The sequence below is a fragment of the Paroedura picta genome, chromosome 2 (genome assembly GCF_049243985.1).
Source record: "Paroedura picta isolate Pp20150507F chromosome 2, Ppicta_v3.0, whole genome shotgun sequence".
Taxonomy (NCBI): Eukaryota; Metazoa; Chordata; class Lepidosauria; order Squamata; family Gekkonidae; genus Paroedura; species Paroedura picta.
This window is the reverse complement of record NC_135370.1, coordinates 63,194,035-63,216,065: the sequence shown is the minus strand read 5'-3', so window position 1 is coordinate 63,216,065 and position 22,031 is coordinate 63,194,035. Positions and strand designations below refer to the sequence as shown.

The 22,031-nt window shown below is 43.3% G+C and overlaps 1 protein-coding gene across 7 annotated transcripts in view; it reads left to right on the top strand.

Annotated features, from left to right (window-relative positions):
• The window catches only part of KALRN (kalirin RhoGEF kinase), a 148,389-nt gene that overhangs the window by 43,820 nt on the left and 82,538 nt on the right, over positions 1-22,031 (top strand). Inside the window, exon 1 of one of the 7 annotated variants that reach the window (XM_077320426.1) lies at positions 7,162-7,621. The exons of the other annotated variants lie outside the window; for them this stretch is intronic. Coding sequence (XP_077176541.1) covers positions 7,531-7,621 — 91 coding nt within the window. The 5' untranslated portion in view covers positions 7,162-7,530. Of the gene's footprint in view, positions 1-7,161; positions 7,622-22,031 lie in introns of those variants that run through there. 7 annotated transcript variants of the gene reach the window in all.

Here is a 22,031-nt window from a genome sequence, read left to right as displayed (position 1 = left end):
TAGCCCTTCTTTTAGGAAAACAGAAATTCGAAATTGAGATCTAGTGTACTGTAGGGGTAAGAGTGCTGAACTAGGAAGACCCAGATTCAAGACTGCCATGCATGCTTGCTGGGTGACCTTGGGCCAGTCACACAGCCTCATCCTGACCTACCTCACGGGGTCAAACAGAGGAGAGCAGGACAGTGTAAACAGCTTTGGGTTCCCATTGGAGAGAAAGGCAGTGTATAAATTAAGTAAGCAAGTAAATAAATCCAGGATGGCTCACACTCCCCCCCCCCCTCGATATGAGTAAATCTCATTGTCCCCTATCCAAATAGACAAACATAGCATGTTAACTGGGCAGTCACGGGTATTACTTTATTACATGTTATGTTTATCTATGCTAGTTTGTGCTCAAGGAAGGTTATTTAGGAAGACTAGGACAGGGGGCTGTATAGTGTAACATATTCCTAGAGAAGAGAAAAGCCAGTACAAAAATATATTACTTCTGCTAGTGGGTTGTTGCTTTTTGCTGAACCTTAAAATCATTCTGCTCTTGTCTTCCAGCCTGCTTTTGTGCTTCTAAATTATATAATACAGTTTAATGAAAATTTCAATAAGGAGAAGGCCAGAGTTCTACATCTGGGTCACAAAAATGAGAAGCATGCATACTGGATGGGAGGAAAGGCTGAGGGGAATATCCTGTCTGGAGAAGAGGAGACTGAGAAGGGACATAATTGCGGTATTTAAGTATTTGAAAAGTTGTTACTTAGAAGATGGCAGGGAAAGGTTCTTCTTGACAGCAGTGGATAGGACCAGCAGTAATGGGTTTAAATGATGTGTAGAACAATATTGGCTAGATATCGAGAACATAATTTCACAGAGTAGTTCAGCAATGGAATCCACTGCCTAAGATGGTGGTGAGCTCCCCCTTAGTGACAGTCTTTAATCAGTGGTTGGACAAATACTTTTCCTGGATGCTTTAGTCCAATCTTGCATTGAGCAAGGAATTGAGGTAAATGGCCTGTATGGCCCCTTGCAACTTTTTGATTCTATGATTCTATGAATGAGATGAACCAATGGCTGTATTCCCTGTAACACAGTGTCATATGTTCAATGCAAAGATGTAGAATTCTTCAACTTCAAACTTTTAAGGCATACAGATGCAAAAGGGAATAGGTCGCAAATATCTTAAAATATTGTTTAAGAGGAGGATGTACCTTAGCTAGTGAGAACTGAACCTGCTAAAATGCTTTACTTATGGAACGTCCAAGAGCCCTTCTTTTCTTCTGATCACCTGAGCAGATTATCTTGTGCCAGACTGCTTTTACAGGCACAAAAAACATTCACCTCATAACTGTAATTACTCATCTTATTATTTCTTTATTCATGTGGGACAGGCTTTTTCAACAGAGGTTTAATGAAACCTGGGTTTTCTTGACAGCCCTCAAAGGGTTTCTTTGATTGAGTGGGAGTTCATTAATTTTTAATATTTAACAAAAAAATTAAAAATATCAGGTGATATAGTTATATCTACCTGACCCCCAGTGGCCATTGATGGGACTAGAGAGGGTGAAAAGGGGCTCTGGTCATAAAAAATCTTCCCTGGCCAAGGCTTATCATACATAGGGTTGCGCGCTCTGGCACACTTCGGCTGCTTCAATGAGCACTGAAGCCTGAGGACACCCCTTCCCTCCACAGCACTGGCTGCCTCGGGATTTGGTGCTCACCGAAGCGGACGGAGCGCACAGCCCTAGTGACTCCAGGAAGGTAACTTTCATTTTAACATAACTGCATTTGTGTATGTGGCAGAGATAATGAAATGGCGGAAGCCTGCCCCAGTCCTGTTCCCAGCCCAGCGGAATAGGCCACTGGGCTGTTTCTACTGTTGGGGGAATGGGGGGGGGGGGGAGGATGGAGCATGATGTCACATCAGGTGGGAGTGTCTGGGTGATGTCATTTCTAGTGAAATGTGACTTCCAGGGATGTGGCAGGGAAGTGTGGCCTGCTGACAACACTACTGGGGCTTCTCGAAGCCTGTAGAATGTTTCAGGGGTTTCTCAGTGGTAAAGAGGTTGAGAAAGGATGATGCAAGAACACAAAGCTCAAAAATAGCCTGTGGTTTTGCCTGGCTTAGCGGGCTACAAAAACATGCCTGTTGTGGCATTAAAACACTGGGTTTGGTCAGACTGCTCTGCCAATAAATAGTCTACTTTCAGGAACTGTAGGACTGATGTTTAATTTAGCCTCAACCTACCTGGTTAGGTTTTTCTTCCCCTCCATAATTTGTTGAAGCAACAGTCATAACTCCACCAGCCAAGTTCTAGCATTACTGGAAATATTGCTTACATTCAAAGGAACCTACTTGCATTTCCTCTGCATTCCTAGGCTTGCCCATAGCACCTGCACACTGCCTCAAATACTGACAGTGCTTATAAGGTTTCTTCCATTAGTTTTAATGTTGCAAGTAACACAGGGATGCTGGAAGTTTTGCATTGAGTTCTTTGAGTAAGTGTTTTGCTAAGGGAGGTTTTACTTTAGAATTCACTGGGGGAAAAAATTATTTCCATGGTAGTTTCTACACTAGCTGTTAAGTCTGGGATTGCCATCACCAATTATTTCCATTTTAACAGAAAATCCAAATACTGTACCTAGCAACTTTTACAATATAGTAATTTCCCTGTTTTGTAGTTCCTTTTATAAGTGATTTTATTAAAACAAAAAAGTAGAAAAGGAACTCCAGCCTGTTTTGGTCATAATGAAAAGTCTGAGAGCCTCTGGCCCTTTAAATTTTTCTTATTTTTCTTCTGGTCCCCATTTAATTAATTATTTCCTGTCTGCCTCAAACTGCTAGCAGCTGCATTCATAAATCAATTATTAAACAGTCAGATCTTTGGAGGGAAAGGGGACTGAGTATCCCTTTTCATTTCATAGTCAAAGCTACTTTCTTTAAAAAAATTAATTTACTATGCCAGTATGACATTTTAATAATTATAATAAAGACATCATTTAGGCTAGGAGTCAATATCAGTTGGCTATAACTACTGTCAGGACTCAGGAGAAAGAAATATTCTATATACAGCAATGTTGGAAATGGGAGGGCCAATTTAAGAAGAGTAATACAGACATTATGGTAATCTACTTGACCAATGCATGACAGGCAGAAATCAATATTGTCACTGGGAACAAAAAGAATGCTTTAAATGAATCTTTCATTAATACTTTAAAAATCTTTCTTCTTTTACTTGTTAAATTTGCCACCAGCCTAAAACTCAAATACTTTGTGATAAACTTCCTTCACAATTTCACTTACTCCACACAGCTCTTAATAGGCAGTGCCACCTCCCCCCTCCCCACAGCTGGCCCAGTTCCCATGTTTTTTTAACAGCAGTTTGATAAATGGGGAAGATTGTCCCCTCCCCCACTTTATTTCCATATCAGGTTAGACTGCTATTACTCACAGGAGAAAGGTCTGTAATTATCAGAGGTCACTCTATTAATGATTATTAACATTAATTGTGAATTGCAGAAGGTGAAAGTTTAAACCCGTATGTTTCTCATTCACTGTAGTACTGGAGGCCGCTATCCAGTCTCTCTCAGCCTTTCTCAACCATTTGACAATGGAGGAACCCCTGAAATATTTTTCAGGCTTTGAGGGACCCCAGAAATAGTGACATGCCCCTTCAGTGGAAGTGAGATGCAGGGGCCAGTCAATCAATCATTTACCTGTTTCCATTGTGGAGAAAGAGACTAGGCCTGTAGAGCAGCAGGGGAAGTGAGCTCCAGGGAAATCTAGTGATGGTGGTGGCCATCTGAACTTCTGGGAAAGGCTGCGTAATTCCTGGGGAACTCTCTGGCAACCCCAGGATTCCTTGGAACCTTGATTGGGAATCCCTGCTCTAACCCTAAAACCTGGGTGTGCAAAATTCCAAGGAAATGTTGATACTTCTGTGTGTGTGTGTGTGTGTGTGTGTTTCTGGTCCTCCTACTAAAGGTGGAGGCACTATACCTTTTCCCATACTACTACATTTTCCCCTGGCTCCACAAAGCAGTTGTACATTTCCTCACATAATTCTGACTTAAAATGTTCAGTGGTTAATTTTTTTTTAAATTAGGTGTAGTCAAGGAACAATGGCCTGTCAGTAGTTATTAGGCACAACATAGATATAGATATAAATAGATATAAACTGCCCCGATAAGAGATCTAGATATAAACTGCCAGAAAGATCTTCATGCAGTTGAGAGTGGCATTTGGGTTTTTTGAGTCTCCATTCTCTAGAGGGGAAGGAGAAGAGCCCTACGATTCAGGATTTCCCAATAAGGCAGTCTTTTCTGACACATGATGGAGTAACTGTTCTTTTTGAAGGGGAGAAAAAAGGGGGATGGGATTTTTAAAATATGAGATTCCTGTCCATTTTACAGCCACCCAACAGTACCCCAGTGTGCCGTCTTTACTATTCACTTCTTCAATGATCAAATTTAGGAGCATACAACAACAGAGCAACCCCTTTTACTTAAGAGCAGAACCTCAAAAGCCGTGGTACAGAAGCATGCAGGTGTGTTTGCTTTTCCAAAATTGGAGGTGCTCATATACCTAAACGAGAGAAGCTTGAGGCCCAAGAACATGCCAATGATTCTCCAGAGAGTTGGTTTTCCCTCCTTATAGTATATTTATACTAAGAGTTTCATTTAGGATTGGGACTGTGGCACAAAGCAATATGGAATACTCCCTTTCCCCATAACTTCTTGGTCTTTATCCAAAGCAGAGGCCTTTCTGCTGTTCTGTTGAAAGACAAACAGTTTTGATTACATGTGGCTTGATCCCGTCATGCACCATTAATTAGATGAAATCATTTCTCATCACTGTTTCTGTGCCAGAAAAAAGTTAACCTGCTTAATTCCTGTGTGGGTCTGCTGTAAAAGACATAGAAGTAGGGCCAAGTGACCAGATCCTAATACAATGCTGCCTTTTATTTTATTTTTTTAAGCTTTCCAAAGGGATTTATGGTCCAGCAGCATAATACACTAAGAAAAAGCAAATAGCTCTCTGTGGTATTCTTCAGACTAGATAAAATAGCTACCTCTAAGAACAAACAGGGAAGGGAGTGGCATGTAATCACAGCAAGGATTGAGAGTTCTCTTCCAGAAACCTCAAGTTCAACATTTCTCAGAGATGTCAGTCACACCCTTTTGCATTAGAGGCTGTAAACCACTCATTCCACCCGAGTGCCATGGAAGCTAATGGCTAGTGAGACAAATTCAGTGCTCCTCATCATGGGTATCGAACTGGAGATCCAACAAACGCAGCTTCATTAAAGAAGAGTGAAGACAGCAAGTCAGCCAATAGCATGCAAATACCTGTGTATACTATCTGTGAGAGGAACTGAGAGGCTCATAAGTATGTCAGTTGTAGTTCTGGGCTGGCAGGACTTCCCTGAGACACATGAGGGGCTGAAAGCCAGGAAGTGATGTTCTCTCAATGGCTGTATCCCATATCCTACAGTGGAACAAGGCACAGGAGCCCAGCTGGGGTTTTCCAAGGAAGCTACTGCATTGCTTGTTGTTTCTGAAAATATTTTTAAAGAACTGTATCAACACAGCAAGCCAGAATTCCACAGCTGTGTCTCTGTGCTGGGGAAAGCTGTGCTGGACTGGGTTTCATTTCTTTCCCAAGTAGAGTTCTTGAAGGCACAGAAGAAAGCAATGCTGCACGGCTATCCCTCAGATTACAAACTAGGTTATTACCCCAATAAAGGTACTCTGTTTTCTATTCTCAGACTAGGTTGACTTCTTTGCGCACATTGAACTTACCATGGGTGTTGTCTTCTTTCTCTTTTGCATTACAAATATTCAGACCTGATGTGTTCCTAAATGGTGTTTTTAATATCAAATCTTCAGAGGCTAATATAGCCATGATCCCAAGGTGCTTCTAGCCACCCTGCCCCTGAGCCCGCTTTCAACTGGCTGCACAGGTTGTAGACAGTTTCATTCCAGACACATTAGATCATGCACTTTCAATGCACTTTAGAAATAGATTTTCCTCTCCCGTGCAAAAGTCCAGCTGCAAAAGCACATTGAAAGCACACTATCCAATGTGTGCAGAATGATTGGTCTGCAGTAGAACAGCTAAATTTGTATCTGGCAGCACCTCAGAGACTGACAGATTTGCATAACGTGACCAGATTGTCCTACTTTTGGAGGGACATCTGGGGGCACCCAGCAAATTGTACTTATGTTGAAATGAAAAAAATATATATTACAATACTATTTTTGCATTCTATGAATATTTTTGTTGCTCCATATAGACCAAATTTTTAATCAAGAACCCCCCCCCCCCCAGTCAATGGTATCCCGCTTTACCAATGTTAAAATCTGGTCACCTTAGATTTGCGGGGTACGAGATTTCTAGAGTCAAAGATTCCTCCCTTGAGAGGCAGCGTGGAGTAGTGGCTTAAGAGCAACAACCTTTAATCTGGAGAGCTCGGTTTGATTCCTCCCGCTTTTCCACAGGCAGGCAGCTGGGTGATCTTGGGCCAGTCACAGTTCCCTTAGGGCTGTTCTTGTAGAGCAGCTCTGTCAGAGCTCTTTCACCTCCGCCTACCTCACAGAGTGTCGCAAGGAGAAGGGAAAGGTGTTTGGAAGCCACTGTGAGACTCCTTCCGGCAGTGAAAAGCAAGATTTAAAAAACCAACTTTTCTTCATTGTAGTGGGATAGCTGACAAAGTTCATCCTCCGGCAATTCTTGTTGGTTTCTAAGGTACTACCGGAGGGGAGGGGAAGGTAGCCGGAGCAGCAGAGCGACACTTGGTGACACCTGTGCCTCTGTTTTAAAGGCACAGGAGCGCCGACGGGCAGCGTAACTCCAGACCTAAAGCCGTGAGAGCGTTCAGCAAGCAGCACACCCCAGTTAGCCTCGGAGTGGCTTTCTCTACTACGGCGACCAGCGTTGGGATCCCAAAGCAAGCTCTATGCACTCAAGAGGCTCCGTCCCCGGGGAGGCTGCGTGTGCGTGACTCGCTCTTCGGGACTTTTATCACTCGGTTTTGTTTTTGTTTTTTAAATTATAGCCTCCACAAAAAACCGCTGACGACCGCAGTCAGAAACCGGAGGCGTTCCCATTTTAAAGCCGACCCGGCGGGAAGGTGTGGCTCCGTTGCCTTTCTTAAGAGTTACGAGGATCAGGACAGTTTGTCGCTTGGTTTCCCGGGGGAGCAGGAACTATGCCCCGCGCGATGTGTTGGCTACAGAAAAGCGGCCATAGGCTGGGGAGACGCGTTTCTCCCCGCCGTGCCGTGGCCGCGTGGCATTAAAAAGCGCCCCGAGCCCGCCTTGGCCAAAGCGCGGCGGGAGACACCAGCTGGGACTGCGCCCCTGCGGCCCGCCCCCTGTTCCGCCGGCCCCGCCCCTCTCCCTCCCGGGGGCGGCTGGCTGCCTGGCTGCCTGGCGGGGAGCGCGTGGTGCTGCCGCGGCGATCAGTGGGGCGCTTGGCGCGTTGCTGGGCGGATTTCGCGGCGCTCGGCGGCTCTTGGCCATGAGTCCCCCCGAGGCAGAATGAAGGGGGGGAGGCGAGCGTACGCCAGCGCGCCTTGTTGCTGGGGCTGGGTCGTAGCCAAGTGTTGCTGCTGTTGCCCGACGTGTCAAGGTTAGTTACTGCCTCTCAGCCGCAGGATATTGGGATGGCGCGCTTGGGGGCGGGGGGGCAAGCTGGAAGCTGAGCTGGTTTGAGGTGTTCTGATTTTGGGGGGGGGGGGGGGAAATAGTTGCGTAGCCGGTCTTTTAACTAGGAGTAGTAATGAGGAAGGGGGTTCTTTTCAGGTAACTCCTCAAGGCTTTATTTAAGTGGCTTCATTCAGAAATTTTAGCCAAAACAGATGCTAAATACAGGGGAGCCTTTCACTTTCTTGCCCCCTCCCCTTCAAATTTGGGCGTGTGCCTCTGTTTGCGTCTGCAGATATCTATAAACCGTTTCTGATCCCTGTTAATCTGCCATGGGACTCCATGTCTCGCTTTGCCCGCCGCCTCGGATGGCTTTAGCAAGTGAGAAGCTGTATGCACATTTTTGTCAAGCATGTGGCTGCTTGTTAAGGAAGCAGGTGTAAACATTTTGGCCGACATTCACTGGGGTTTGGAAGTGTAAGTGATTTCATGGGTTCCGCCCCCCCCCCGCCGCCCCCCATGTTAAACGGCACCTAACATGCACGTAAGGGTGGAGTAAGCCCCTAAATGCCCGAGAGCTTGTAGCCAAGTAAACTTCAGCACAGCTGTTCGTGTCCCTCTGAGTTCTAGGACTCAGGAGGTTTATTGCCAGAAGGGAAAACTCAGGTCACTAAATGATGGCTATGTGTTGTAAATAAACCTATTAAAAGAGGTGGAGAACCAATAATAACTTTCCAGGTTATTTTTATACCTCTGCTTTATCACTGTAAAGGCACCTTTGGCTGGTTCAGAAACTTATTAGATAATTTTAGGCCACTGTAGTAGTGTTAAAATTGTGTGGGGTTTTTATACCTAAGTAAAACCTGTGTGCAAATATGAAAGCAGAACTTACTGTTTCTTAGTTGCTGGAGGAAAAATGGTGAAGGATGTCTACCTATTTGGGCATTGTATCTGGCAGCATAGACTGTGCATCGCATGAGAATATCAAAACAGTGTAAGGCACGATATATATTTTTAAAGCCACAATTTAGCTGGTTTTCTTCTGTTTGCTTTCTTTGTAAGTTTTTTGTCAGTAGTGTCTATTTAGCTTTCGCTTGATATAATCTATTAGCTATTTGGGGAATAAGGGCACTGTTTTGTAGGTGGGCAGCTGAGACTTCTTGTACGTTGACCAAGGTTCTGTTGGTTGTACAGAAGGATGCTCTATGGAGAAACCATGCACTAGCCTGTTATCTGTGCCGGGCTCCTGGCTTGACTGGGGCCACACTCCTGTCACCCGTTAGGAAAGGATGGTCCCAGCCACCTCATCTTTCTTTTTCTTCCCGGCTGATTATACGTCTGCACTCTGTTCTTGTGAGCATCTCATGGCATGATTTAAGTTATGTATTTGTTGGGTCATGCAGGGTTTTAAAGATAAACATTCACTCAAACATCCCTTGTGGAAGTAGTGGTTTCCTTACAGCTGCTCTGAAACATCTGCTCTCATTCACTGTGTCATCTCTGGTTTGCTTCCCTGGGAGAGCTTTGTCAGGCCAGTGAATGTTAAACTTGGCCCACTCTTATCTGCTATATTAAGGTAGTTGTATACCTGTTATAGGGATTATTCTAGTAATATGTCTGCAATATTATTGTTCATTCTATAGCCCACCTTTGAAACTAAAAGTGGCTGTTTAAAATGCAAAACAACAGGATACAAGTTGAAATATGACAGTGCCGTATGATTCTTACAGATCTAATCCAGTGTTTCTCTTGAAAAGGCAGGGGAATTCTTTCCCGTTGGGGTGGGAGTGCCAAAGTCAAGGATTGACAGCTGGAGAAGCCATTCCCTGGGATCCTAACAACCAAATGTCTGTCAATGCTGGTTCCCTGATTGGACTGGTTGATATGGAAGGGGGCCCAGTCAATCCAGTACTTTGAAGCTAAAATATTTAGGGCTGTAAATGTCAAGAAAGGAATTAGAAGCCAGAGTAGATGGAATAACATTTGCTTAGTAGGGTTACCCTGAGAGGAGCATGTTGTAAAGATGCTAGCTTCCATATTTACCAGTCAGCCTTCATATTTTTGTAGGTAGTATTGCCTTGCTAGGTCTGAGTGTTAAGGCAAGTATGACTGGCCAGCTTTGTCCCGAAAAGGTAGCAGCTGGCAAAGTAGAAAGCAGGGATAAAATGTAGAGCTATGATTCAAATAAATTTCCTTTATGAGATTAGCTTAACTGAAAAATGTACCCCACATGTGCAGTGTGACAAATGTTTGGTGGGTTTAATGTGTGTCGTTAGAATCCAGCGCCAATTGGAACTTCTTGCCTCATGTATGTGTGGCAAAATAGTCAGGTGAGATCTTCTCACCAGGGCCAGTTTATCCATATAGCATGTATTGCGGGCCCCGTGCTGTAGCCTCACTCCTCCTCCCCTTTCCCCTCTTTAAGCACACTCGGAGTGACACCCCTTTCTACTATGGTGGACCCTCCACCCCCACTCTTGCTGCTCCCACTACAATTGTACTCTGTTAGGGCCCCAAGAATCCTTCTCACAGGAGGCACTGAAGGGTTATGTGATAATTTTCTTAGCTTCCTTCAATGCCATATCCACATAAGTTGCTTAAAATTAATTGTTGGGGAAGCAGGTCTCAGTTCTACATTAGAACAGGTCTTTTCTTTTTCCAGATCTCCGGATTTTAAGCATGTGTGTGAGAGAGTGACATGTTTGAAGAAAGCAGCTGTTTTTAAATTTCAAAGAGGCTAACATTTCTGAATACAATCCAGTCTGTTAGAATTATTAATGATACATATTCATTGCACAACTGCTAAAATGTGCTTCACTTTTATTTTTGTTAAGGTCTCTTGGTATTTGTATTTCTTGTGCAGGCCAAACTGAGAAGGTGAACTTCAAAAGAGTTTTCTGATCTGAACTGAAGATTCCTATCCATTCATGCTATTAGGAATAACTTTGTTTCCTCTGGCTATGAATTAAAAAGTGATGAGTTTCCAGAATTGTTTTCTGAGGTTCATATGGCATGCTTTTCTGTGTTGTCTCTGGTTCGTACCCAGTATTGACCCTCCTTATGAGATATACCAGGGACAAAAAGATACATCTTACTCCACTTATCCCTCAAAGTTGGTAAAATGCGGTATGGATCCTAATTCTGTCAGATGGATTAATAACTGGTTGACAAATCATACCCAGAGGGTATTTGTTAATGTTTCAGCATCTTCTTGGAAAAGAGTGACAAGTGGAGTTCCCCAAGGATCTGTCCTGGAGCCTGTGTTGTTCAACATATTTATAAATGATTTGGATGAGGGATTATAGAGTATACTTATTAAATTTGCAGATGATACTAAACTGGAAGGGGTAGCAAACACAACTGAAGACAACAGCAGAATACAGGATGATGGCTTTGTTACTGCTACGTTAGGCCAGTGTCATGAGTGAAGATTTTATTAGCAAAACAGAATGGATATCTTCCTGCATTTTCACTGGTTTATCTATGTGGCCCAGCTGTCACCCAGAGTATTAAAGTGGACAATGGCAGTAATTTCAGTTTGACACAGAATGAGGGAAAGCAACTTAAAATAAAATACCATCCTTTAATGGGAGTAAGAACAGAGCAACACAATATACTCTGTACATCATTGTTAAAATGAAAAGAAATGTGATCCAGTTGAAAGAATGTATTTTTATTGTAGAACAAAGGAAATATTTTTCAAAGTTGAAGGCCAATATAAGGGTGCCAGTTGCTACTGGAAGTTCTTGACCTCTTCTTCTGCCCTTCCGGTAAAATACATGGAAAGGAGGCAAGGGAACAGGTGATGATATGGGGCATAAATACATGAGATTTCTGGGTCTTTAGTCTTCTACGTGCTAGGGGTTAATGTGACTGAGTGGTAGTGAACCTGATTTTCATGCAGAAGATGTCTGATTCAGTTCCTGGCATCAGTAGTTAAAGAATCTCAAATAGAAATTGGCAAAATGTTCTTCAGGCTAACAAGCAAATCAGCTAGACAGCACTGAGCTAGAGAGAACAATGATCTAAATTGGTACATGGCACCTTATATGTTCTAGTCTTACATACAAAGAGAATGGCCTAGGAGTAGTGCATTCAGGTAAGATTTAGAATCATGTCATGTTGAGCGACTTCAGAAGTGGCTTCTTGGCAGTCCTGACTCACGGACATCTTCCCAATGTCTTCCTTGGCTTTCTGTGTTCATGGGATCGATTAGAGGAATGGGCATGCTTTCTAAAATTCACTGACATGACCTGAAGATGAGTGGCGTCCCCAGTTGTAGTCGCCATTAAACCTGGGAAACCATTAAAATGTAACCCAGGGAGGGGTTAAGCCTATGAGCACCTTTGGAATCCTGACATTGGATGGTGGATGCCAGTCACAGAACGGCTGTCACTGGAGAAGCTTCCAACCACAAAATGGCTGCCACAAGAGGCTGAGCCACCCACAGCATCTCTGGGCAGTCATGCAGAACTCTAGCAATTACTTTTAATCATTTTGGGCAGAAGTTCTTTTAACAGGATGTCTTTTAAAATGAGCATATTGTTTGAAAATATTTCCTTGCATGCAGACAGCTTATCTTCAGTCATACAGTGAAGGTCCTTGTGCTGTGGTCACAGTTGCTGCCAAAAGAAACGTCTTAGAAATCTACACCGCCAATCAGAAGCCAAGCTGGGCAAAAGTCACACATGGACCTGTTCACTTTCTAAAAACATCTAGTGGACACCAGAAAAGGCATCTGTGGTGCCCACAGTTGCCATGTTGGGGAACCCTGAGGTGTCTAGTGTATCAAAGAGATCACACAATCTTATTCCAAGTCTTAAGAGTTCGGTTTGCTGATGTTAGGCTGCCTGAATTTGAACTCTAGTCCTGATAAGTGTTTTCGCAGTAATGACTTAGTCATTGCATGCACAGAGAGAAACATCAAGAGTTGTGGAAGTTAACCAGCCCCTATTCCAAGCTATAGATGAGCCTGTGTGGATGTGTCTTTTTAAACAGTAGTAGTATCTGGTATTTCTTTATGGCTGTGCCTTTGTCTACTGCTTCAACTCTCCCATGACCTTGGTCTAAGATGAGATTAGCTGGAGCTATGTGATATGATTGCCAGCTCTGTGGAAGGTCAGTGGCAAAGAGAAACTCAAATAACTGGAGAAAATATAAAATCAGAAGAATGTTTTACTTTATCATGAAACCAGAGTTTGGGATCATTGATTTGATTTTTCATAGCCAGTCGTTTTAATGCTTTATTCTCTCAGAGAGCCAGGCTTTGCATGGGACTACTTAAGTATGAAGGTTCGAAATGTGCTTCTCCAGAAACTGGCATACATCCAGTTACCTATCACTTCATGGCATGTTGCAGTATACACATGTTTGCTGTTGGTCTTGCCATCCATTCTCAGTTCAGTTCTCTGCATGCTTTAAATGTTGTCTTGTGACTGAGCTTGGCTTAAAGGCACATTTAGTTTGATGCAAACAGGCCACACATGTGGCAAACATGTGGGATTCATGATGGTACAAGCTTGTTATTTATATGGATTCCAGATTTAGGTGATAGAACCAAGTATTTGTTTTACCTATACAACAGGGTAAGGGCTGATTTTATCTGTGTCACATATGTAGCGTGTGCAATGGACCCCACGCTTCTAGGAGCCCCATGCAGTGCCTTCCCCCTGTGGAATAGGGCCATAGCTCCTCTCCTCCCCCCCCCCTTTCTCTCTACCTTTTAAGGTGCAAGGGTGTTAGAAGGAAGGAAGGTAGTTGCATTGCACAAGTGCATCCCTAAGAAGGTGGAGCGAAGAGATCCAGCAGGAACCAAGGGTGTCCCTACATGCATATGCTCTCTGCACTGCAGTGGGGAGAAGCCCACTTTGTCCTCCTCCATCTGAGCCCCAGTCCCTTTCTCACCTGCTGCTGCCTCACCACGGCTCTTTCCTCCAGAGCCTGCATTCATATTGCCTCCACTGCCTTACTCTTCTCTTGCACAGGACTGCAAAGGAGGCAGCAGCAGGTGAGTTGGAGACCCCCTCCTACTCCACTCATTCCAACACACTCTTGGCCAAGGGCCTTTTGACCTTAGTTGATGGAGCTCTTTAAAGACACTTGGAGGGACATCCCTTTCCACTGTGGTGGGTACCTCTGCCCCCAGTCTAGCTTCTCCCACCGCTGTTGTGCTCTGCTAGGACCCCACAAATGCTTAAGTTGACTCTGGTGCTGTGGGCCCTTTGAATCCTTAAATTGGTTCTGAGCAGGATATACCTCTGCACAGTAGGAGGATGGAGAATAATATTCCTCTAACAGCTAAGCTGGTGTGTGTTGTCTATCTTCAATTCAAACTGGTTATGTTTGCATTCCCTCTGTGTTCATATGGCAACAAAAGGTTTATTGTTCTTCTTGTCACTCTTTACCTAACTATTTTGACCCTGTTCATTAAGCACCTTTTCTTCACAAGGAGCATGGTGGCTAGGTAACTTTAATTAGAAGGAAGAGTGATGATCACGTGCTGATAATTTTCTTATACGTCTGTAGAATGTCTAAGGAAAGCATTTGAAACATAGCAATAAAAACCACTAATAATTTATTATTTTTGTTTCTCACAGTTATCACCTAAAGGTACTTATGTTGACTTTAAAGAAGTTTAACAACTTATAATGCTTTAAAAAATGTAAACACCCCCCAAAAAACCCCCAGTAAATACAAAGAAGAGTAGTCACTACCACCTCCACCTCTACTCCAGAAGTCTAAAAAGAATTCCCTAAAAGTAACTCTTTGGATAATTTCTCAGCATTTATATAAAAGCTAGCCAGGCACACTTCTCTGGAGTGCGCCACAGTCATAGAAGAGCATGGGGGATTCCATTCTAGATCCAAATTTGAGGCATACTTTTGTACCTCTTATTCTTTCGCAGTAAGAGTTGACGTTCCAGGCACGTCATGTGGGAAAACCATATAAATCCTGGCAAATAATGCAGAATGTTCAAGTGGAGGAGGGTTGTACAGGGATCAGGACTGCAAAATTTAATCAGATTCACCCACTAAGATTAATCAGTAGAGGCCAACTTGATTTGGGAGCTCTCATCTTAAAGGCACATTTTAGTTTTGGTTCCAGATACAGCCTTTTACGGACTAATTGCTTTTTGAGAATTCCTTATTCCTTAGTGTGTGTTTTTAAAACTACGTTGAATTATTTCCAATATGCAAATTAAACAACTCGTTAAAATTCAGGTGAGTAACTAACTACAATATTTTACACCTAACAGAAATCTTTTCCTGCGCAGCACTAAGAAATAGCAGGGTACCTTATGCCTGAGCAAGGTATCAGCAACAAATTTCCACCCAGTCTATGAAAAGTTCACTAAGCCAATTGTATGATTTTATTTGGAAATCTGATTCTTTCTCAATCATTATGCTTAGTTGACCAGCTTTTGTAACATTTACCTTAACTGAGCTACGTTCCTGCTTGTTTGCCTTGTACTTGGGCCAGCTCAGGTACACATAGGGCTTAATATCTTTGCAGTACAGGATTCAGCTCAGGGGAAAGTATTGGAAGTCCACTGCTTTTAAGAGCCAATATAGTACAGCAACTAGAGCTTTGGGCTAGGGCCATTGAGACACATTTCCAGTAGGTTGATCTCAGACCAGTCATTAACTCTCAGCTCAACTTGCATCACTGGGTGCTTGCGAGGATGTCATGGGGGAGAAACTAGTGTGCATTTAACTCACTCCCTAGGCCATTTCAGGTTGTGAAAGTGCTATACTGGGGAGGCACAAGCACCCTCTCTCTGCAGGTTGCAGTCCCAATCCAAATTGGGTCCCCATGAGCCTAGCCAAGTCCTTCTCCCACTCCTTGTCTTTAAAAAATAGTTGCTGCTTCTGTTTCTCATTCTTTTGGTTGCAGTCCCAATCCAAATTTTAGCTAAGTGGCTGTAAATACGTTCTCCCTGTCTGACATCAGATGGGACTGGTAATACATTATTATTCACGGACAGCTGCAGATGTATGCCTTGAGGCCATTGCCAGCAGCATAGAATCATAGAGTTGGAAGTGACCTCCAGGGTCATTTAGTCTACCCCCTCACAATGCAGGAAATTCACAGTGACCCCAATTTCATGCCCAGATGATGCCCCCCCCAAACCCCCCAACAACAACAGAATCCATGATCGGTCTGGCCTGGAGGAAATTTACCTCCTGACCCCAAAGTGGCAATTAGCATTTCCTGGGGCATGCAAGAAAGTGCCATGAGCACTGACACAACCCTTCTTGCCCACCCACTCACTCTCTACATATTTGTATCTACGTGCTGCAGAAGGCTGTGAACACTTTTCCTTCAAGGCTATGCATTGACATGACATGTGATCAGTAGTGGCAGACTTGGCATATTTTTAGGACCTGTGTTGACTATCTCTTAAAACATTCTGCTGTCAGTGTGTGTGGGGAGTTTCCACAGTATTTTTTTAAGTGTGTTGTATACAATGTAATTTGATAGTAGTAGGTTATAACTGGTGCTGCTCTGATGAATTCCGTCAAGTTTACCAAAGCTTATGCTATGGTAAGCCAGTCTTTAAGATGCCACAAAGATGGCTTTTCATTTTGAGCTGTCTCTCCTCTGCAATGTGATTTCCAGAAAGATAAATTATCTTCTGTCTCCTCTCTTCTACTCATCCATTCCGAGTTTGATAGCAGATGCTTTCAGCTTAGTATTTGGCAATACCTTGAATGCTTTACTGTGCTGTTAATGTTTTGCTAAATGTTTCTGATTTGAGAAAACTGGCAATTTCGTAATTCTTCTTTCTTTTTTTTTGCCAAGTAGTGGCTATACAACTAGATTAGTTTTGCTCAACCAAACACATATGGACGGAAATGCAAAACACAGCTGTTCCACCAGGCCTGTGTTTGGGGCCACAAATCCCACCCATAAGCTGGCCTCCCTACGAAAACAATATCATTTACATGCCCACTCAGCAGTTAACATCAAAGCACCCCACCACCCCTCCCCCATCAGAGAGAAGGCAGTGAGCTCTTTTGCTTGTTTTTAATGTAAGCTTGATTAGTTTAAAATGTTTGAATTATTGTTTAATTATATGATGTATTGTAAGCTGCCCTGAACTCTCAGGGAAGGGCAGCATAGAAATTTAAAGATAAAATAAATCTCCAACATATGAACCTCGCTACAAGACCTGGAGAGTCGCTGTCTCTCAGCCTAGTTCTTGCACCTGTTACGGTTCTTCATTGAATTTCTAGTTCAGTTTGTTCTTGGTATGTCTTTTCAAGTCATTCACTATTGAGGTGGGTGTTCATGAAAACTTTCAGAGGGAAGTTCTGCACTGACAAAGCATTAGTTGTGTAGAAGAACTCTGGGAAGTTTCTAGAATGTTCTGGCAACTAAATAGATGGAAGTGTAGACATTAATGCGGATCTTTAAGGTTCAGTGGTTAAAGTTTGGAAGAGACTATGTCTGGGCATTTGATATCTCAGATGACTTGCAGAGTGAAAGTAATTATTACTTATTAGAAAGGTCGCTCTTGGTAGAATTTTCTCTATCAAGAGAAGTGCATGAGAAATTGGTATCTGCCATTTGGATCTGGCCAGTTCAGATCTCTTCAAAGCCAGCTTCTCCCCATTTTCTGTTCTCCCATTACGCTCCTGATATCCTCTGGTATTCAGTCCTAATATCCTCTGGTATTCAGTAGACAGTCATCTTGGAAATATTAATGAAATAGCAACCATTATTACTGGTTTCCTATTTTCCTTCACTTTCCGCAAGGAAGAAGGATTTGATGGTAAGCTCTAAATAAGGGCTGAGTGATAATGTGGAAAAGGCCTCCATTTGGTGTAGATTTCTCTGTCCTGTATCTAGATTTATTGAAAGCCCATTTGCTTGCATAGTTTTGCTGTGCACATAAACATATCCTAGTCAGTGTTACTATAATCAGAATATATCATATTTTTAAATAAATGGGCAAGTTAAGACAAAACGCTAGGAATTGAAATCTGTATCAAACTCAAAGATGAATTCAGTGGCAGCCAATTTTGAATGGCTTCCGTTCTTAGAAGAGGAGGAGTGGGTTTTTATACCCCACTTTAATGCCCCCGCAAGGAGTTTCAAAGCAGCTTTCAATCACCTTCCTTCCACTCTCCACAACAGGCTCTTTGTGAGATAGATCGGTGGTCCCCAACCACGGGGCCCTGGCACCAGGCCACGGCTCCCTCCCCCCCACCCCCCTCAGTAAGAAACTTCCCAGGCCGCAAGCAAATCGGCTGCAAAAGCAGCCGATTAGCTTGCGGCCCGGCAAGCTTCTTTTTGTGGGAGGGGGGGAGAGGAAAGCAGGGCCACGCATGTGTGTTTGTGTCATGCACGGCCGTGCATACGAGGCATGTGTGGCCGGGCGATCACCCTCCCCACCCCCGCTGGTCCGCAGCCTTTAAAAGGTTGCGGACCACTGAGATAGATGAGGCTGAGAAAGTTCTAAAAGAACTGTGACTGAGCCAAGGTCACTGTACAGGTTTCATGTGGAGGAATGGAGAATCAAACCCCAGTCTCTAGATTAGAGGCTATTGTTCTTAGCCACTGCATTACGCTGTCCCAAAGAGCTCTTGCAGTTATTAAGTTTAATAAGCTAAAGGGCAGTGAATGTAGGTATTTGCATAGTGCTTTTCTGTGCAAAGCACTATACTGATAAGAATTTCCACTGAATTAAACTCTGTCTGCTCTTACAATTGTTTTAACATGTTTTTTAAAGCGATAGGGGAAGTTCCTGGGTAAGAGCCCCAGCAGTGTCAAAGACCAGTCTTACTCTGGAAGAAAAAGGGGTTGATGCTAGGTAGGCTTCCTAAACAGCTTGAGAAAGAAACAAAAACTACTCTTGCCCTAATGTGCCAGTGACAATATGCTATGATCGGGCTAAACATTGGCCAATGCCAAGAGAAGACTTATTCAGTATGATAAAATGTGCAAAATGTAAAGATATGGGTGTGATGTCTAAGTGAATAGTATATACTTATACATCATGTTATTCAGTTGTGAACTATGATAGGCACTGAAAATGGGCAGAGGGGAGAAAAATTGGTGTCAAAAGCTAGAATGCAGGATTTACTGTTGAATGAAATTGTTGAGGCATCTTCTCATTTTGATAAAAGCTAAAACAAACCAAGCTAAGGATTCTGCTTTGTGTTCCTAAATTTGAATCCAGATAGGTTTGGATGGAATAAAATCCAGTGGAGCTTGCTATTCTGAACCTTATTCAAATGGTAAATGGGTATCTAGGTGTATCACAAGTCTATAGATAAAGACTTGCATAGGGCTGCCAGCTCTGGGCTGGGAAATACCTGGATACTTTATTTTGGGGGAGGGGGGAATTGAAGCTGGGAGTGGGCAGATTGTGGGGTGGGGAGGGACCTCAGTGGAGTATAATGCTATGGAGTCCATCCTCCAAAGCAAGCATTTTCTCCAGGGAAATTTACCTCTGTCATCTGGAGATGAACTAGAATTCTAGGGGATCCCCAGGTCCCACTTGGGCACTGGCATCCATAACTTTGCATGATTTGAATAAGTAAAAATAATGTGCCTGCCCACTGGCATCTCTGAGTAGTTCAAGCATTGCCTTCTCCTAAACATGCTGGACAGGGAAAGGGTTTTTAATAGAAAAGAATGCAGTCATCTCAGGTTCCACCTGCAGACTGATGAGACAGAACCAAACTTCAGATGTATCACCTCAGTCTTAGTATGTTTTAGATTACTTCCAGGTTTCCAACTAAGCTCTAATTGTGGTATGTAAAGCAGAATATACAACAGACATGTTCAGAGTGGCAGGGCTGAGTTCTGTGGGGCAAGAGAAAACACTGAAGATTAAGGGCCTGAACAGGTTTGTCAAGTTCTCTTGTGTTTCCTGAATGATAAACTATGAGGAAACTGCTGGAATTACTGTCTGGGGAAAGCTCTTATGCCAACCAATAGTGGCTGGATCACACTACTTTTATATATAAGGTACAATAGTAGTAAGTTTATTTTGTTTTGCTGGGTGAGTTATGTGTTTATGGAGGAATGTAGAAATGTAAAAGTTAATGAGTTAAGAGTTTCATCAAGCTGGTGACAGGATTTCAAAGGTTTGCTTGCTGGTTGCTGCCAAAAATTGGTTGTGAATACACTGACTGCATGTCAGATAACTGACTGTGCATATCATACCCACTTTACTGTTGTGGAAGTTGTTCCTGGAACCGACTGAATATTTTGTAGCCAGTTCTCTGGAACCGGGACACTAATGAAAATCAGTGCATAAGATTGAGAATCAGCACATGTAAATATGGGGAAGTCCAAGCCTGTTTTTTTCCCCCACCCCCTGCAAAGATACTTCTTCCCTGTGTAGTAATATGAAGAATATCAAGCTATACTAAAGTAGGTGAGTGAGTTTTATGCAAATGTTACTCTTCCATACTTGGTTGCTTCTCCACAAAAGCACCCAAGCAGTTGCTATGGATAGCCCAATGATGGAAGTCATCAAAGCTCCAATGCGAGGGGGAAGTGGTGGGTGTGGCATGTATCCATTGCTTGTACCCAAAAGTACGCTGTCTGTGGTGTTGCTAATGTCTTCTAGTGTTCTGGATTGTTCTGGTGGGGCCCGAAGGATGCCTTCTCCCCCCCCCCGGCCCTTTACTTCATCCCCCCCCCCCGGCCCTTTACAACACACTTTGGGTGTCATTGTCTCCCATCACTCCCAGATGGGACTATCTCGTTGCAGAGAAACAAGCTCAGGGTTCCCATTGATTTGTCATTATCATGAGTTAAAATTTCCATGAAAATAAAATGTTCCTTATGTTCATTGTTGTGACGTGTCTGTATCTTATTTTGAAGGGATGTTTAAACATTACCATAGCGATCAGAGAGTGTTAGGGCAGTGGTTGAGAGTAGAGGAGTAAACTACCCCCCCCCCACTGGGACTCAGTAAAAGGCGTTGAGTGGTCCCCCGGTGATAAAAAGGTTGGGGACCATTTAAAGCATAATGATTGCTGGTCGAGCTGATCAGTGAAGGCTTAAGGGGATTTGACCTCCTTATATGCCATTTCACAAATGGAAAATGAGGTGTTATAACAGCAAACGTCCAGGTTTCCACATATACATAGACACTTGGATCTTGGGGTACATGAGAACAGGTGAAATCACAGGAATGTGGGGATAGCTTGGAACCTTGAATAGATAAGAGCCATCCATAGTGGCAGGAGGAAGTTCTATATTGGTATTAAATGAGTTTAAATAACCCAGTTCATTACAAGTTGGTGTTCTGCTTCAGTTGTTGTGATAATGTGGCTCAGAGTATTTTGAGGTCAAAAGTGCCACAAGAAGGGGTGGTTGTGCTATTTTTGAAAAGTTAATTATAATAGATGTACTTCATCTTTAAGGATTTTTAATGCTGCCACAGACTCAGTCAGAATTGTCCCCTCTTTCCCGTCCTCTAAAGCAATTCCCTCTTCCTTTAAGAATCACAAAAAAACCTAATCACAAATCTCCTGCTTGGAATTGTGCCCTAAGAATCCTGCTAACCTGGAAACCCTTTGTGGCCACATGTTTATGCCAGCCCTACGGCAAATATCAGGTGCAATGTACAACATCTTCCTAGGTACACTCCCTGTGCTACATGAACACCAGCCTTTTGAATATTCAAAAGTAGTAGCTGTGTTCCCTCCCAGTAAATCTTTTTCTCTACAAATACTGATTTTTTTTTTGACAGGTGAAAATGTCCGATTTTTTGGGTGGGGGTATGTCTGCAATTTGCCCCACAGGTCTGTGGCTCACCGATCCCACCTTGTCCTCTAAGTCAGGGATAGTCAACCTGTGGTCCTCCAGATGTCCATGGACTACAATTCTCATGAGCCCCTGCCAGCAAACACTGACAGGGGCTCATGGGAATTGTAGTCCATGGACATCTGGAGGACCACAGGTTGACTACCCCTGCTCTAAGTCGCAGAATTCCTGGCACGATTCTCATAAAATCAGGCAGTTTAATCATTAGACTTACTGGGTGGTGTGTCCTCCAGAAACTATGTCATTGGTTGTCTGATTTCACTGAACTAGAATTATCACTAGGATCTGGTCTTTAAGATACCTGTGGGACCAAACTTCAGAACATGACAGAGCAACTGTTTGTACCAGTGCCATTTATTGCATGCCTACGCAACTTGTGATCCACTGACCAAACTCACACTCAGCCCATTGTGCATCTGTGGTGGCTTAGTGGGAGGTCAGAATGCTGCTTGTCTGGAAAGGGAAAAGGACTATGGGAGATTGGGTTGTTAAGCAGTAGATGGACTGTGTCTGGGTACATGGGTCAGTGGCAGTGTAATCCTGTGAAGAGCTGCTGTGGTGTAAAGACCGTTGATATTAAATGTACATAGGATGGCCCTTGAACT